General features: G+C 36.7%; 1 protein-coding gene across 1 annotated transcript in view; it reads left to right on the forward strand.

The window, feature by feature from the left end:
- Nucleotides 1–19150, forward strand: part of LMBR1 (limb development membrane protein 1) — a 72062-nt gene that overhangs the window by 25443 nt on the left and 27469 nt on the right. The window contains exon 5 of the mRNA XM_010585854.1: nt 1395–1498. Within this exon, the coding sequence (XP_010584156.1) occupies nt 1395–1498 (104 nt within the window). The remainder of the gene's footprint in view (nt 1–1394; nt 1499–19150) is intronic.

A 19150-nucleotide genomic window follows, 5' to 3' on the forward strand; every position in this document is an offset into this window, starting at 1 on the left:
CTCCCTCTTATGTTCAAATAGGTTTTCCAGTTTTTCAATTCATGCTCATTGCCTCTTCTCCATTCACTGGATACCACTGTGAAGAGTCCGACTGTTTTCCTTTCCCCCTCCCTCATCAGATATTTGTATACAATGATAAAATCTCCCCAAGTCCTCTCTTCTCAAGGCTAAACAATTCCAGCTTTCATAGCCTCTCTTTGTATGACGGATGCTCCAATCCTTTAATCATCTTTGTAGTCCTTTGCTGGACTCGCTCCAGTATGGCCGTGTCCGTCTTGTATGGAGGAGCCCACTACTGGATGTGGTGCTCCAAATGTGTGCTGCCAGTGCTGAAGAGAGAGGAAGGATCATCTCCCTTGACCTGCTGGCAACACTTCTAATGCAGCCCAGGATGCTGTTGGCTGCCTTTGCTGCAAGGGCATGTTGCTGGCTCTTGTTCAGCTTGGTGCGCAACAGAACCTCTAAGGCCTTTTCTACAAAGCTGCTTTTGGGATGACTGGTCCCCAGTGTGTGCTCTGCCCATTTGTCCAGCCTTGTGAGGTTCATCTGAGTGGTAAGCCACCGTTCCTCCCCACCTCGTACCTTCAGCAAACTTGTTGAGGTTGCGCTCTCTCCCATCGTCCACATCATTAATGAAGATGTTAAAACCAATATCGACCTGCAGGGCTCTACCACTGGTGACTGGCTTCCAGCCTGACTTTGTAGTGCTGGTCACAACCTTTTGAGCCCAGAAGCTTAGCCAATTTTCAGTCCACCTCAGAGTCTACTTACCGAGCTCATACTTCGTTAATTAGACTATGAGGAGATTTATGGGAGATGATGTTGAAAGCCTTACTAAAGTTGAGATAAACAATATCCAGTGCTCTCCTCTTGCCCACTGAGCCAGTCATCTCATCATGGAAGGCTGCTGTTGCTGTTACCATGATACCTTCTTCTAATTTGGAGGTGATGATGGGAATTGTGTATTGTTCATGTTAAAATCCATGATTTGTCTAAGTTTCTCTTGAGGAAAAAATATGGGAGGAAGTGAGTACACAGAACTTAATTTTGTGAGATTCACTGATAGTGGTAAAATACTCTTGTCCTGAAAACTTTTAAGGTGGTTTTCTGAAGAGCCTTCAGTGGGATATTGTGGAAGTAGTCCATCTGAGTTTGCAGTCTGTCTCCCAAGACTTCAGACATTTGCTGCTGTTTAAGTTGGTATCCAGTTTTTGTTTGAAGATGATTCTGCAGAGAAATGGGTATTTTTCAGCCTGTAAATAACTATATCCGTAAAAACCTGGCTTCTGTTAGCACTTGTATGCATATTATTGTTACATATAAGGGAGGAAAATGTAGTGTCTTTTAACTTTTAATGCTGAGAAACTCGTAAACTTTTTTCTTGTTTGTTGCAGGTTTATGGAATCTTGCTTCTCTTTTTTCGAATTTATGTTTGTTTGTGTTGATGCCCTTTGCCTTTTTCTTCCTGGAATCGGAAGGATTTGCTGGCTTAAAAAAGGTAGGAAAATACCGTTAAATACAGAGTCTTTACAGCATATATTCCGTTTTCAGCCCTTGTTTCTGATGAAACTGAAATTAGAAATTTGGGAGGATTTGGTGGTGGCATGTGTATGCTTACGTGAACGTGTATATACAGATGCGCCCTCTTGCACAAGCAGGTGAAGCTATACGGTGTGTGGCTGTGAGTAAGCTTAAGGAGGGGAAAAAACCAAGTCCTTGAAAAGCCATTTATACTGAAATGAAGAGAATTACTTAACTTGTCTTTTTTTTTAATAACAATGTTTTAATCAGTATTTTATTTTTGGAAAATGATTTTGTTGGGTTGCTAAAAGGAGAGAAGCTTCAATAAATACACTAGAAATGAAGTAACAAGGGAAAGAAGTACAGGCTTCTTACTAATGGGAAGGTTGATTAAGTAACGGATGACCCAGAGAAAACAATCTTGATTTGTGAATTTTAAAGATTACAAACATCCCCAAAAAGGTTCAAGTGCGGTCAGTATTAATGATAATATGTTAAGAAAAGTGTCTTAAATGGGTGGAGAATAACTAAAAATATTCAACTTAGTGGAATATGCTCAAGTTGAGAGGGCTGAGTATTTCAGTGAAGCATGGAATTTGGCAAAGCAATTTCTGAATGATAAGATGATAACGATTATATTAATATGTGAACTAAAGAAATATAATGAAAAATTACTTTAATGGGAGGCACAGCAAAATGAATTTCAAATCATAAATATCAAATAAATGAAACTGGAATGACTGTCTGGGGACCAACTGTAGCACATTTTCATTAATCTTTGTCATCCGAATGGTTACACTTTTGTTTTTAATGATACTACACTTGAGGGAATTCTGTGCCTTTTGGATGACAATTATTAGAAAGCAAAGGATCTTGAAAAATGGTCTGAAATCAGGAAAATGAAACGCATTAAAGATGGATGCAAAAGACTGTGAGTCATTGGTGGATTGCACGTAATATAAATCAATGAGGGGATGATTGTGGCGAGAAGGGAAAACGTAATTCCTGGTTGCATGAACAGGAATTGGCATAGAGGCAATGAAGTTGCCATTTTTATTCTTGGTGGAATTGGGGAAAACTCAGCTGAAGTACTGCATTCGATTTGGGATTTTAGGATTCATGTAGATGCTTAAGAGAGAAAACAGGACAGCAAAAAAAAAACCACCTTAAAAGTACAGCTTGAAGGGAAATTTTAATTGAGAGACTAAACTGAAGATTTTATTCAAAAGCTGAAGCTACTGGGAGATTACATCAACTTGAGCAATATAGCTGTGTCAGAAAGGACCTGCAGGACCCAGTCCAGATGGTGTGTAAATACTTGTTTGGTATAGCTTGTTCTGTGCTTCTTGATGCTACAGCAGTGTTAGTTTGTATTGACTGAACTGTAGATGTATCCAAGTTACTTAAAAGTTTGGGTGACCAAGCTAATGAGTTCAGCTTCAAAGGAGTTTGGTGATGGGCTATTATGTTTAACTTTACATATCCAACTTGGCTGGAAAACACTCTCCTCTCTTCTTCCTTCACTTCAGATATCCAGAAGGCTAAGAAAACTTTTAGCAACTCCTTTTGTCCTTCCAGGTTTCATGTGGAGGCTACTCCTTTTTCCTTTTGGCTCTAAATATCTAGCCACAGCTAATGTATATCTTTCCTTCTAAAAATGAAATAAGTTAACTGATTTTAGTGGGGTTTGCGTCTCCTGCAGTCCAACCAAAACCAAGAATTCTCTCCGTCAGCATACCATGTGTGGTACTGCTGGTGTGTCCCCTTGACTTGTAGATTTCTGTTGGCTCCAACAGATTCATTATGTATCCCAGCTGTGTAAAACTTGCATTTTACATAAAACTTTAATAGTTATAGTGTAACTTTTAAACTTATGATACTGGCTATCAATAAATCCCGTTCAAGATAAATAGGATCACCATACATGTTTACACTTGGAAGCATTTGTAACTCTAGATGAGATACAACCATAATCTATATGCAGATGTAAGGAGAAAGACAATTGTTGGTGCTTTAGAGTAGTTTTGCTTCTTCATGGGGTAAATGAGATCAGATTTTAATATCAAAACCCACCTATTGGGGGGGAAACCCAATTTGGGTATTTTTTTTGTTACTTTGACTCCTCCTGAATGTTTTTGGTACATCCCAAAAGCCAAGCATGATTCTAGTACAGGTACTCAAGGCCTTTGTCCAATGTCTGTTCTACCCGGCTGCTCTATTTAAAAGTATCCAAAATGGATGCAGACATACTGAATTGTTTTACCAGCTTTGAGTGAGCCCTGAAGCTATTGGTGAATATGTGGGAATTGTAGTCCATTTTAATATGAACATACCTTGTCTTTGATCACTTTTCTTAGAAAGTAAGTGGCAAATGTCAGTTCTCGACTAAGTGGATAGTTAAAATTGAGTGTGCTGTTCTGTTCAAATTCTCAGGCAGATACATAGTTTTCCTTGATATAAGTACTGTATATACTTTTTTAAAGAATTATATCACATAATAGAGTGATTAAAATCTGGGAAAAATTATAGTTAATTGAACTCAGGATTACATGTAAGTTTTTCAGTTCTAGAATCTGTAAAGGGTACTTCCCATCTCTTTTACTTTCCCTAGATTTTTGCATATTGCGTATCTTGCCTCTTCTCAGAGAAGATTTTGAGACCTTGATTACTTTGTTGAATTCTGGTACTTTAACAAATTTCGGTTTTGATTATACTTGTGCAAGTTTTTAAAAAAAAAAAAGTCATATTTTGTCATTCATCACATCAGACTAATGGGCCAGAGCTAAACCATCATTCAAATGCTATTACTGTTAACTGGCAAAATCAGATTTTAGTGATTTCAGTTTAAATGAACATTTCATACATCTGGCAAAACTTGTAGCATTTAAGAGAAGAGTGGTCTACTGTAAATGTGAAGGCATTCAATAAGGAGGTTTGGCACAGGATATGTAATCTTTACTCTTTCGGCTGGGAGTTGGATACGAGGAGTAGGGAAAGTAGTTGTTTCTAGATCCCCAGCTCAGCTCAAAATTTGGATAAAAAGACTGTTTCCACTGGAAGGTTTCGTGCAGGTCAACTTGAATTTGTCATAGAATTACCTTCATTATTATGAATAAACAGGTCACTTGAGATTTAGATGTGCACAGTCAAGATGTCTGTTTGAAGGTGTTCATGTAAGAATTACTTGCTGGATTTTAATAGAAGTTCTGAAAATGAATGATTAAAAGACGTTCAGTTTGAAATTGAATGGATTTTTTTCATTTTTTAATGGATTTCTTTGTTCAGCTTAAATTGCGACAGTAATGTTAGTCATTATCACATATGGGCCTAACCCCTGAAGTTTTTAGCCATCTGTTTGAGTGTTTATCATAGATTATGCTATACAAGTTGATTTTATGTATTCACGGTAGTGTGAACTTTTTGCAAGTTATGGTATTTCAGATAGCTCATAGGTTACTATTATGAGCTTTGTATAGCTTTTCTTTCTATGTTCTTGTAAGGAAGTATTGCCCCCTTAACTGTTAAAGTTTCATGAATCAGAATGGATTTGATTAACCATCTTCCAATTTACTATTGCTTTTTTTTCTTGGTTGCTAGTATACTTTCTAAATGGCACATGGCCCCTCTTATAGACTCTTTTCGATTCCCCGGGGCAACAGTTTAAAACAACCAAGGACTTGCATATTATGTAGAGGAGAGAGATACGGAAATTAGGCACTCACCATGGACGGATGCAGTGTTGTACTGAAAATCAAACTGATTCTCTGCCTAGTTTTTAATTAAAGCCACTATGTTAATTCAGAAAGGGCATTTTGGGCCTAAGGGGGTTGGCCGTGCCCTTTTAAAGAGCTTAAGTGCTCTTCCTTGCTATAGTTTATTTCCATTTAGTGGTAGACTTCTGTTATCAGGAAAATAATTATGTAAGCAATATTGGAGGTGTATAATATATGTGTACATGCCATGTGTGCGTTTATGCACACGTGTATTTTCATGCACATGTGTGAATTAGGTTTTTCAAGACTACTGAGGTAGTTGGAGGTCATTGTGATATATTATACCTTAGCCAGTGCTATTAACTGAGCTATTGGAGTACCTGAAGTAACCTTAATCTTCTGCATAGGTATTAAACTTTTTCATGTCTTTCTATATTCTTCTTGTCTTCCTTTATAGAGTCTCTGCATAAAGCTATATTTCTTGTTTAGATACTCTTTCAGTTCTTTGTCACTGGCCTTCCCAAATTCTGCAGTACAGTTATGAAACAAAGGTGTCAACCATGTTTCTTAATGTCAGAATTAACCTAATTCTTTATCATTCTCGCCAAAAAAGGAAAATTGTGGTATTTGCAGTTGTGCATCTGTAGTTCACAGTGCTGATGTTTCCATGTGTGGTAACAGACTGCACAGAAAATTACATGTATGCTGCTGTGTCAAGGAGGCAAGCATTTTTGAGGAGATAATTGCTATACCTTTTCTTGACCTTTAAAATATGCTTTCTCTTGATGTAACTTCAACTGAAATTTGTATTTGTTTGAAGTTGACAAAGATAGAGATGTTTAGGAGTAATTTCCTTGTAAGAAAATACAAATAGTGCAATTTACCGCCGTGAGAAACTGGAATAACTAGGTATTGCATAATCACGAGTAGAGTTTTTAAAAGGCTTTATGAAGTATTTTGCCTTAATACTGATCTTTGAACTTGAAGTCATGGCATAAAGTTTAACATGAGCGACAGCAACATCCTGACCAATTATCCAAATTATCCAGACATCCCAAAATGTTCGGAACACAACACACAGAGTCTGTGGATTAAGAGGTTAACTCCTGGAACATCAAAAGAAGTGCATGATAATAAAAACAAATAGTACAAAAATTTGAGGTAACTTCCTTGCTTAATTAATTAGGTAGACCAGGTGGAAGCGAAGAGGCCAGAGCTGGTGCTCAGAATGTCTATAAAGCTGAGCAACATGACAGCACAATGGAGGAGGAACAAAGATTTTTTTAATATACTTCTATCCTGTGTCACAGTTTGAAATTGTCCTGGTTTATGTCCCTTTTGGCAAACTTACATAAAAGTGACCCTGTACTGTATTTTATGACCAGATGACTTTTTTCCCAGTGGCTAATTTGTATCAGACCCCCATCTTAAAGAGACACAGAAATGAGTAGGAAGTCCAAGCCGGTTTGTCTCAATGAGCTTTCATTGCACGCTTTCATTATTTTTGCTCGTTTTTGCCACTGATCATCCATAAATTGTTGGAAATGAGTGATTAAGGAAGTGCTGCTTAGTGTTAGTGGCACATGCACATTCTTGGTATGTTTTTTGTGGGTGAGAGGAAATCGCGTACTGCACAAACAAAAAGGAAAACTCCTGCTGGGAACCTTTCAAGGAAATTTAACTTGCATAATGTTTTGATCTTGGTGTTTATTACAGAAAATAAGAGTAATATTTCACCAGCTATTGTTATGTGTCAGCTAGTCTCTCCATCTGCTTGCCTTTCCTTGATATCTCTTCCCAAATTCTCATTGAGTTTTTTTAATAAAAACACCACTTAAAAATGTAGCAGTTTATTCATACACTTAAGGCAGGTGAGATGGGCCAGTGTTCAGAACAGTTTATTGCATAGTGCTTGCTACTGTATAAAGATTTCATTTGGCTGGTGTGACTGCAAAGTCCTGCTTGTGTTAGCAGCTGCAGCTTAGCCCATGCAAGTAAAATGTGGTGTGTAGGTTCCCTTCCAAATAGTGAAATACAGTGGTTTCTGCTGTTAAGGGCAGATTTCTTCCCTTCCCCTCTTTCATTGGAGCATGGCTTTTTAAAATGTGTTTTCTAAATAAAATTACTGATTTGGGGAGGGAGTGAAACATTGAAGCTTTGCAAAAATGCAGTTTACTAGCATTTTTTGAAACGGCTTTTTTTTGCTGTAAAGATAAGCTATTGTTAACTTGCTGAGCAGCTACAGTGTGTCTTCCATCTCCTCAATATTTGAGTTGATTTGATACACTCTTTATTTATCAACAGCAATAACTTTTCCTAGTCATGTTACTGTATAATAAAACTGAACTAAGCTTAAGTTTCTAATGTGTTATCTTGCAGTGTGTCGTATTTGTGAACTCTAGGTAACTAAATGTAGTAATAAACCTAAGTGAAAAGTAAACCTGCTGCTTTTTCCTTTCTTGGTGGGTATGGAAATTCAGTTTTTCTACATGCAAAAATACAGAAACTAGTACTCCCCAGTTTTGCTGTGGGTACCGTTAAAACTCTGGTACAACTATAGGTGTAGAGCACTAGAAAATATATTTTCAGTGTGTGATGAAGCTAATCTAGGAAGTATGTTCAAAGTTAGTTTTGAAGTGTTTACTTTTAGAAACTTTTTTTCTAATCTCAAGCAGTATTCTGTGCAAAGCAATTGTTCCTATAATAAAAAATACTGGGGGAAGCGGCTTGGAAATCCTTTTCAATATGAGATTATCTCTAATTAAAACCAGTCAATTTTCTAAATTTGTCTTTATTTTTCTGGGAAAGTGATTTAGAGAGTGCAAGAGCCTTGAACCTTGTTTGGAAACAGCATTTGACTTCGTGTTTTATGCTTGCATGTACCTCTGACTGTAATACCCACGGGCCACTGTGTGTAATGGCTCACCAAATAGTCTTGAGGTACCCTCTTAACAGTGTATGTTTATTTGGCATTTAAGCTCATATTTATTTGTCTATAAAATCATTCAGCATGAACTGAGACTTTAGTGCTCTGATCTCCATGAAATGTTTACTAGTATGTAACTGAATTATTCTACATTATATTACAACCCATTTACTCATTCCATTAGTAATACCAGAGACAAAAGTTGTTTAATCAGTCACATCAAAGGCAGCTGTTTGGTTTTGTATTTTTGACATAAGCTAACATCTTAAGTTCAGATATGAAGTCCAGTTCTTTAAACCGGAGTAGTTTAAAATGACACTACTTAAAATTTATTAGACTTTTGTTGTTGTTGTTTAGAAGCAGATCCTGATTATTCTGGGATTCTGATTTGGCAAGCAGCTTGACCAGGGTTTTTCCACCTCCCTGTTAAAATAAAAGCATACTTAACTGACAGTTATACAAACCCATAACATAATCTGTAAGATGTAGGGTGGATAGTTAAGGACTATATTTAACGGTAAATCTTGCATTAAGAATGGTGCATATTGTGACTTCACGTGCTTCCACTGAAGTCTCAGAAATGGTGTGTACACAGCTAAATGTATAGTGTGCTTGTAATTTGTAGTGTAGAGGACAGGCACATCTAATATTAATTTGAGAAGAGCTTATAAAATGGCAGGAAATGGAAGATGACAACATTTAGCATACTTGTTAGCATGTCATGTTGACAAGTGTATACACTAAACTCTGAAAACATGTTAAAATTATAGCTTTACACTACCAGGTCCTTTATTTGCAGTTCTGCAGAGGGGAAAAAAATGTTGTTATTTTACAGGTATATTTCAGCAAATTAGTCTGAAAAGAGTTATGTGAGTGTATGGCTTGCTTTTGAGGACCTGTGACTTGAATATGTAACTAGACTGTAGATAGTATGAGATGAAAATACCTTTGTCTGTAAAAGTATTGCAGGGATGTCTGTGTTTCTGTCCTTTCACAATGACTGTAAGACAAAGTTAAGTTAAAGACAGTAAGAACATGAAAATTACTACAGGTAGGTCAAGAAGAGGTTGGAAATGTTGCTTGTATTAATTTTTGTATTACAAAGCCTAGATTTCAGTGTGCTTTTTTCTTTTTTTTGCTGTCTGTATTTAGACATTTAGGATCAAAGGCTGTGCAGGACAGGTAAATAACATGCATGCATTCCTCAACTTAGGGCCACGTCACGTTTCAATGAGAGCAAGATAAAAAGAAATTGAAGAATCAGTGGCTAGGAGAGAGAAACTTGTGACTGTTGAGGAATAATGGCTTAATGTGAATTTGTTTTTGTAGATATATAAAACATTTTGTACGGTTTTGTAAGATGTCTTACTTAAGTCAGTTGGGGACGTTATATGCAAAATCTGTCCTTTTTATTTTACCATAAGGAGATCTATGGTTTGTTGAATATATGTAACAGTTTTGTATCTGGGGACAGCTGAGGGGTAACTAAGTGGATGTTGGTTGTTGCACACATTGGATCAAGATGTGATGAGATGTGATCTGTGCTCCGTTTCATTAAAGTAGTTAAATGTCAGTTGGTTGCTTCCATAAATTAGAATGTACTTCTTTTAAAGAGGCCTCAGTGTAAGTTACAAAAAAATAGGTTAACAGGCGATAAGCTAATGGTATAGTTTATTTGGCATAGCTTTTCTGCACTACCTGCCTCACTGCGACTTCATTAGCTGAGCAATGATTGAGCTTTTCTGCAGTAATTTATGGGATTGAGGTTATAATTACTTTTTTTTGACCAATTCTTTAACATAGATAGAAAAGCAAAATACGTCAGGTTAGTCTGTGTTCTTGCAATATTTTCATGTCTTTGAGCTATGGGAATTAGTAGAGTAACAAGATGAAATAAGGATTGTTAGTAATATTGGAGTAAAAATACTGTGCAAAGAAAATCCCAAACAGGCATAGTGTTATTTCAAACTGTGGTTTTCTGACCATTACTTCTCTAGCATACTGTGAGAAACTGTATTAGATGACTGATGCATTATGAGTAGGTAGTCATCTGTAAAACTAATTCGTTTTAGAAGCTAGCACTGGAGCATTAGTTATTCCACCTCATCTGAGCCAGGAGCAAAATGCATTGCTGAACTTTTGTGCTTTCCCCACTCCTACGTTCTGAAATTATACATTTCTGCTGTATTTAGCATGCTTATGTTTTGTGGAATTTCCATAGTTCTTTGTTAAAAGCTTTAGTATGTAGCTGGAAGCCTCAAATGGAATAAGATGTGAATATTTTTCTCTGCTGCTCTCTTAGTGAATAAATTGAGTGGTTTATTTTATGTTACCGTTTTTATTTGTTTTTAGGATAACTTACGGAGTTCTGCATGAGTAAAAATAGACATGCTAAATACTTGTACTGCTTGTAAAGTGTACAGATGGTACAGCTACCAATACTAAGCTTGAATCTCTTCATTTATCATTGATGTAAACTGAAGCACTGGGTTCTAAAATACTTTTTTTTTTTTCCCCCTAAACCACTTTTTTTTTAGGCAGAAATGAGTACTTTCCAAATTTTGTTTGGATGGAACATTCTTAATGCCCTCTATAGACCCTTCTGTTTGTGATAGATGATAGCTGTATATCTAAAAACCCTGAGATGTATTTCTTTGGGTTTTTTTATTGTCAGTTTATAATAAAATTCATATAACTATTTCATTTAAACTAGAAAATTTTGCCATCCTTTGGGAAGGAGGTGAGTATTCACACATGCAGGATCCCCACAGTGGCTGTGATTCAGGGGATCTAGAAGCCCCCTCTTTTAGTCAATGGAAAAATGCAGATGCCACTAAGAATTTGTCATGTCTGAGTTAGAGACTTCAAGAAGGCAATGTGAACACCTCTCCATCTCAGTATTTGTTGGGTTTTTTTTTATTTTATTAAATGGTAAGAAACATTAATCTGCTGCTGTTTTTATTTGAGCATGGTGATTTATTTTATAAAAATGGCTGGTTTATGCATGAGGAATATTTTATTAATATTTGAATACTTTCACATTAGTGTGTGTTTTCATTTGAGTCTTCATTGACATCAAATAGTGACCTTTCAGGACAAGCAAATACATTGTATCTATTTTAAGTCTCTTTGTGGGCTTTTGTTGCTTTATATAAAAATTTAAAAAAGACTTTACAGATATGTCCTTTCAATTCACAGAGAGGAAAATTGAGATAATTTTATATTGATAGTGGCGAGTTTTAATATAAATATCTTAATCATAAAAAAGCATGAAACAATTTTCTAATAGGCTTCCTTTTATTAAATGAGGCTTTACTAGGCAAATACCACTTCTGATTCCCTCTCTAAAAACAATGGGGTTTTTTTGTTAATACTGATAACCAGCAATGTGATATTTAGACCTTTAGTTTCTATTACTTGTTTAGTATTACTAGAAATATGCCACATGAAGGATTGCTCTATATTAAGAATTACTTATTGTAAATGGACAATGTAAGGCAGGAGCTAATGCATCTGTAGTTAGGTTTTATAAGGCAGTCAACAACGTTATTTACAATGAAGGGGAGGAAGGAGCACCAGTGAGTTTGTCTCCTATTCCTGGCCATTTTCTTTCTTTCTTTTTTTTAGAATTATTTTTTTTACTTTTTTGGTGTAGCTTTTTGAAGGATAATCCCAGCTTATTAAAAGGAACTTCCAGCAGTTTGGTGCTTTGGCCAGTTCCTAGAAGTGTGCTTTCTTCTTGATCTTATTCAGCCTTGCAGGGGGTTAGTAATAGACCTTGATACAGAAAAAACTTCAGGTTTCTCTTTATTTTAGAACTTCAGTAGTGACCTGTGTGCTTCTACGTGTCATTTGCTTTTGGGAACTGTCTTCGTTGTTTCTTTCTGCCAGAAACATAATCACAAATTCCAACTATTTCTTTATACTTTTGCATTACATATCTTAATCCTCTGCCAAGCTAAAAAGAAGTTGGAAAATATCTATGTATCTTCCTATCACTCCAGTCTAGCAGGAAAGTTTCTTTCTGATCCAAAAGTAGATGATTAGATGGAGACTCGTAGTGTCAGAAATCCCACAGCTCCCATGTTGTTGTTGCAGGTGGCTTTGGAAAGTCTGGGAAACTTGGTAGGTGGAGGGAGTGGAGCATCTAAGAGCTAATTAGTGAGGGCTGGCCTAGTGAATGGAACAACAGAGGAAACTTATGGAGGAAAGGGGTAGTATTGGGACAGTCATCAATTTACTATGTGTATCCTTTCATTTCTTACTTCTTTTCCCCCCAAAAGGTTTGGGTTGTATGCTTTTGCCACAGTGTCAATAGATCTGCATTTGTCCTTTTTAGTAAGAGATTAGACATAAGCCTGGGTTTTTGGTGTGTGAGGGGTTTTTTTGTTGTTTGGGTTTGGTTGGAGTTTTTTGTTGTTTTTTTTCCAATAGTTTCTTTCTGCAAAGGAGGGAAAGGCAGACTGTAGCAGGGTAGTCACATACATCTGAAAGCTGTAGGCTGTAATTATTTTATTCCAGCCAGTAGGTGTTTGCATTTTCTCTGATAGTCTGTCTAGCTTTTCCTCATTTTAGGAAATTGGTACACGTCTTTAGCCAATACCCAAAGAATTCATCATGTTTTTTTTCCATCCAAGTTCCTTTAACTTTCATTTTGTTTTTCTCTCTTCAGTTCCTAGTTTCTCTCTGAAATTTCTGGATTTTGTTACTTATACTGTATAACTATTAAATTCTATACAGTTAAATGATTTCAGCTGCCTCCTCTTGCTCCATTGACTGAATGGTAACCAGCATGAAATCATTTGGAGAAAGGTACTAACACAAAAATCAGCTGAAAGTTGCTGGGAATATTTTGTGACTATGAATTTTTAAGATTTGTATTGCGTGGAAAATAAATATAAACTTTAAAATACATTCATTAATGTTGTGATGAAAAGTGTTCATTTTAATCTTAAAATCCCCACAGGCTGGAAAGATTCTGTGAGGGAAGAGGTGGTGTGAGAAAAGACAGTCAGCACTGGTTACAGTTCTTGCATGGGCGAGGAAACTTTTCTTCTGATTGCTTGAATCTGATGCCTGAATATATTATTTCTTGATTAAATTTTTTTAGTTCACTCTGAGGGTTCTGAGTCATTGGCTTCTACATTTTTTTAAATGAACTGAGTTTTCCTAAAACTACAGCTTCTGTTTTTGACTCAGTAAGTTGTGGTAGTCTCATAAGGTGATGACACCTTGACTAAATATCAGTGTGCTAAATGTAGTACATGTTTCCATTTTACCTGATGGAAAATGGGTCTCCTTTTACTTATTAAAAAAATTGTTTCTGCACTGCCTTTAATAGGTCAGAACAAAGATTGCTCAAAGTGTGGTTTCTAACCATAGAAATGGTTAGAATGCTTAAAGCTGATCTCTTCACTGGTACTCACAAGTTGAGGAAGAGGGGATATCGCATGCTAAAAATGTAATTGATGTTAACATATAACATCCCCAACCTCATACCTGCTGTAGTTCTTGTTCTTTTTTGGTGCCTCCATTTATTTTCTGCAGACGTTAGCATGCATGTTTGTTGCAGTCAGCCTCTCACTGAACAAATCTTAAGGTTACTAAGACTCCTTTTTGTCACATGAAAACAATGGGCTTCATGTGTACTTTAAATGTGCCATGATTGCAGAAATGTTTCCCAGGCTTTCCCCATGGGTCAGGGCATGGTGTAAAAAGTAATGTTTACCTACCTTGCAAGAGGTCAAGATGTCCAAGCAGAACTGTGTTCAAATACTCAGCACCATAGAAACTTTGTTAGGACTCTCTGGTTTTGTGTGTAACATGCTGTAATTTTTACTTCATTGATAATAGTTTTTGATTTATTCTTTTTTCTGCACAATTTGCAACCAAATTAAAATGTAGAATTAATTACAATTAACAAAAGCCATACCATGTCATACATTGGTGATATAGTTCCAAAAATGTCCATCTTATAGGCACTAATAATGTGTTCATCAAAATCACTATAGCCAGGTAATGTTCCAGCAAAGAAATGCTTTTTCTTGAAGTAAGGATGGGGCTGTAGTTCTTTGGTTTTACCATCAGTTTTGCTTCTTATGGAAAGGGGAAAAAACCACGTTGCAAGTTTTCCTACTCCATCTGTGTTAAAACACAAGAACTCTTGGTAAATACTATCTGTATGTATATGTTGAAATCCTTATAGCATTAGAAAGCATTAAAAATTATGCCTGGATTGCTGGAAAATAATACTTGTGTTCCTAATCACAACTGGTAGAACAAAAATTGGCAAAAAATGGCTCGATTGCTTTCATTTATGTAATCATTCTTTCCCAAAAAGTAACAACTTTTGAGTTTCTGCCACGGGGGTGTCACTGCTTGGAAGTTAACTGTATCTCCCATGGTGTGTTTCGTGGATATAAGGTGCATGTTTTACCTTAGCTTTGCAAGAATGGCAAAAGCCTTTCCAGATTTTGCATGTGACTCTTAATGGAGAGAGGAGCAGTCAGCAGGTTTCTTGCCTATGCACTGTCCTTGTGAGTCACTGGAGTTAGGAAAGATCCCTGTGCTAAGTGCTAGTTACGCAAGATACCCGAAACCTTGTGGACAACCAGTGTGCAGAGTAAGGTCTCCACTTGTTACCTATGCTAGCTTAACAACAAAGCATTTTGTATTGTTACATCTGTATAATTCACAAGAGTTATAGAATTTCAAATGGGGAAAAAACGCCAACACCTCTTACTGTCTCAGTTATCAGGAAATCTCCCTTTTCCTTACTGAAAAGCTGTAAGAAATGTATCGCCAAACATATATGTTCTCTGAGAAAGTAGCAACCAGCCTCTAGGTGTTACGTGTGAACACACATGGTGGGAAAAGTCTTAATGTGTTGCAATTGGCATAATAGTCATCCTGCTTAACACAAATGTACTGGGGAGGAGAAATGGTTTCTGTAGTAATTATACTTTTTGACTTTCTTGTATGACATCCGTCATCCCTTCGGGACTGTTGCCATTTGTACTTCACTGGGCTTTTCAGCTAAGAATTACCTTTTTTTGGCCATGTGCTGGTTTGTAATACATTTTGGGTATTTATCATCCAGGATGACTTATCTGTCTTAATCATAATAGGAAAGAAACATGTTAAGATTTTGATGATATCTTCCAGAGTAGCAACTAAAAGTTTGTCAGAACACTTTTAGAATAATGAAAACCTTTCTTGCTAAAATTAGGCTTTTCTGGAAACATGAACCCTTAGGCTTGATGCTCCAGGCAACGTAAGTAGCTCAGGATTAAACAATATAAAAACTTCTGAATATCTCAGCAGTTGAATTTTAAAGAAAGAGGTATCTGACTCTCAGACTTCTACAAGGCTGTACAAACCACAAGATCCATAGAATGTGTTTGTAGGACAGCTTTTATTTGTAAGCATGCCTTGAGAGCTTCAAATGCTCTTTTTGTTCCTCTTCTATTTTTGTTGTCCTCCCCGCCTTATTAGTGTACAGAGATGATGACAGATATTACTAGGCTTCTGGCAAGTTCCAGGCTGCTGTGTGTTAACTGTGTGTTAAACATCTTTCCTTCAAAAAAATATTTTACTTGCTTAAGTGCTCATGTTAAAGAACTAGGTGGATTTTGAAAATGTACTGTGAGTAAAAATGTAAGGTGAGCTGTTGAGTCTAAACTGTGAAACTTGGAAGGTTTTAGGATTTTGTTTTGGGTTTGTTTTTTAAAATGGGGGGGGGGGGGGCAGTTAGAGGGTATAATCTGCCAGTCTTTTTTCCCCGATATTCTTGATAAACAGGTTAATTGTAATTTCTATCAAATTATAGTAATTAGCTTCCAAAAGTTTTTGTTGACCATACTTTCATCTTCCACAAGAGACTCCTTTTATGTGTCAAGTTGGCCTGTAGGATGCCAAGCTTCTGCTTCCCTGACAATAGGGAACCATGCAGGTAATTCACTTTCAGAAGTCCATTTTGCCTTATGGATAATCTGAAACTCACTTCAAGGCATTGCAAGCTGTTGGATGTGTTTTGTTTTCCTGTTTAGCAATTACCAGAGATCATATTATGTGCTTGTAGTGCTGGAAGCAATGACAGTTGATGTTTTGTTCTAGATACCTTAATGGAAGAAGACTTTAAAATTGGGCTACTAAAACTAAAATCATTGTCCAGCAAGAGAAGTGCCACCTTCCTTCAAACTGTGGTTCATGCTTCCCAAAGGGTGGCCCTAACTGAGTCCATCCTGGGAACAACATTCCTCCCATTTTCGGACCTACAGAGAAATTTGTGTACAAACTGAAGATCAAAGATCAGGTCCTTCTTCTCAAGATTTACCTTTCTTTTAGCTCACGTTATTGCTGTCCCACCTTTTTGCTCTTTCTGTTTCATTTCCAGTTCATCTCTCTCCTTCTTAGTGTTTTATAGCCTTCTCTCTTTTCTGCATATCCTTGGGTAGTAGGAGCAACATCAACACCTGCAAAAGTGAGGATGCTTTCGGAGCCCTTTCTCTATAATAAAAAAAATCTGTTCATGTCTTGCTTGTGTTTTGAACTTGAGGGAGTGTCTGAAGAAGTGACTATGGTCTACATTGCTTCATCCATTTCCTTTGAGGACTATGTCCTGGTTACAGATTCAGATTTTTCTATTCTTCCTGACTGGCAAATAATTTTGCTAATCCCAGGCTTTATTCTAGACAAGTTTTTTTTAAAGGAATACATTTTTTCTAGGTCCTCCTACTTCCCTTATTTCTTTCCCACTTCTCTCTCCTCATTCACACAAATGTAAGCTGAAGTGACTGCCAATGTTCTTAGTATATAGCAGTGAAAGTATGAAAACCTACCACCTTAACATCTATTTCCATTCGCCATTTAATTTTATAACTTCAAGCTCAATTACATTTTGTGTAGTTTGTGATTTTTTTCCTTTTTGATACCTGGTATTTGTAGCACTGTGAAAAAGCTTTTTAAAATCTTGCTGTGGTTTGTGTGTGCGTTTTTTTTTGTTTTGTTGGTTTTTTTTTTTACCTCTCCAACTTCACCAGCAGTAATTGGCCAAGAGAAAGTAAGGGATATGAACTCCTTAAAATTGACATGGTAATAGAAGTACTGCAGGGGTCAGCTTGTCTTACTGAAAATAAAGCAAGTATATTGCCTGAGCTCAGTCTTCTCATTTAGAATTTTCTTATTACTGTATTTATAAAACAACACAACTTAGCCTGAGGTGGAGGGGAACACTTTTAATTATTTCTAAAGGCTATGGTTGTGTTCATCTCATAGCTCTACAGCATGGGACTGTTATTTAGGGCTGTGTAGTTAATAGTGTACTGAAATCTGAGCTTGATATTTTAATTGATAGTGGTGTCAAGGTTGTTCTCCTTATACCCCCACTTAATAAGCTGTGTAGGCATTTATAATTTGTTTCAGTCTGCATCTTACATTTGAATTCTTCTGTAAGTACTAGAACACAGGATAGATGCAAACCAGTCTTTTTTCCTTAACTGTGTCAATATCCTGGAGATATCCTTCTGGTGCTTTACTGTGCAATCCAAGCTTGGTTTGGAAATAAATAAATGCCTCTTCCTTTAAAACAGGTTAAACTGCAAGTAGAATTGCATTAAAATAATTCATAAGACAGTGAATTAGTTGTGGTATATGCTTTATGTTTGTTATGAAGGACACCTTAAGCATGAAGTAGTAGTTGTGTTATCAAATTGTCGTGGTTTAAGCCCAGCTGGCAGCTAGGCACCATGCAGCCACTTGCTCCACTCCCCCCTGAGTGGGACAGGGAGGAGTAATCGGGGGGGGGGAGGAGTAAAACTCATGGATTGAGGTAAGAACAATTTAATAACTAAAGTAAAATAAAATATACTAACAATAAAAATATAATAACAGTAATGAAAAGGAATATAATAATAAAAAAACAAGCCCAAGAAAAGGCAAGTGATGCACAATGCAATTACTCACCACCTGCTGACCGATGCCTGAGCAGCAATCAGCCTGTCCCGGCCCACTCTCCCCCAGTTTATCTACTGAGCCTGATCTTCTCCGGTACGGAATATCCCTTTGGCTAGTTGGGGTCAGCTGTCCTGGCCATGTTCCCTTCCAGCTTCTCGTGCACCTGCTTGCCGGGAGAGTATGGGAAACTGAAAAATCCTTGACTCAGGATAAGTGCTACTTAGCAACAACTAAAACATCAGTGTGTTATCAATGTCATTCTCACACTAAATCCAAAACACTATACCAGCTACTAAGAAGAAAACTAACCCTATCCCAGCTGAAACCAGGACACAAATGCAGGTTTGAAAGTTGAGATCCAGAACAACTTTCTGAAAAACCTGATGCGACCTGGTTGGTAGTATAGTGCTTACTTTCCTTGTTCTTACCTGTCAGAACCAGTAGGAAAAGAAGACTAGATGAAGACTTGGACAACTTAATTTTCCTTCTCAAATACAATAAAGCAAGCTAAAAATACAAAGTTATTTTCCCATTCCTCTTACAGTCAGTTTAATTTCTGTGAGACTGTTAAGCAGTGATCATAGGAGCTCGTGAGGCAATTTCTCCTAGTTAAACACTTCAATTGGAAAACTCTGATTTAAAAGGTGACTATTCCCCCCTTCTTCCCTTACCTGCACTTGTACATGGACATACATATGCATGTGCACACACACAGTTAACTTGACATTAAGATTTAGTGCTGTATGACTGTTTTTCCTTGCTTTGTTAGAATGCTAATTTGAAGTAGTCCTACATACCTACATGACATGTTTTTTCATATTGTACTCATTTGTTAACTCTGTATTCAAGACAGATACGATGGTGTAGACTGAACATGAGCAATAAATGTACTCTTACAAGCTGATTGGAAATCTCCAGTTTTAATGGGATTGTTGCTATTTTTGAAGATGGCAGACTCTGATGCTCCCTTTCACACAAAAAAATGTGAGGAGTAAATGGATTTAAAAAAGTGCAACAAGTATTATGTGAAATGGAA

The sequence above is a fragment of the Haliaeetus leucocephalus genome, unplaced genomic scaffold (assembly GCF_000737465.1).
Source record: "Haliaeetus leucocephalus isolate CR32 unplaced genomic scaffold, Haliaeetus_leucocephalus-4.0 Scaffold0, whole genome shotgun sequence".
Classification (NCBI taxonomy): domain Eukaryota; kingdom Metazoa; phylum Chordata; class Aves; order Accipitriformes; family Accipitridae; genus Haliaeetus; species Haliaeetus leucocephalus.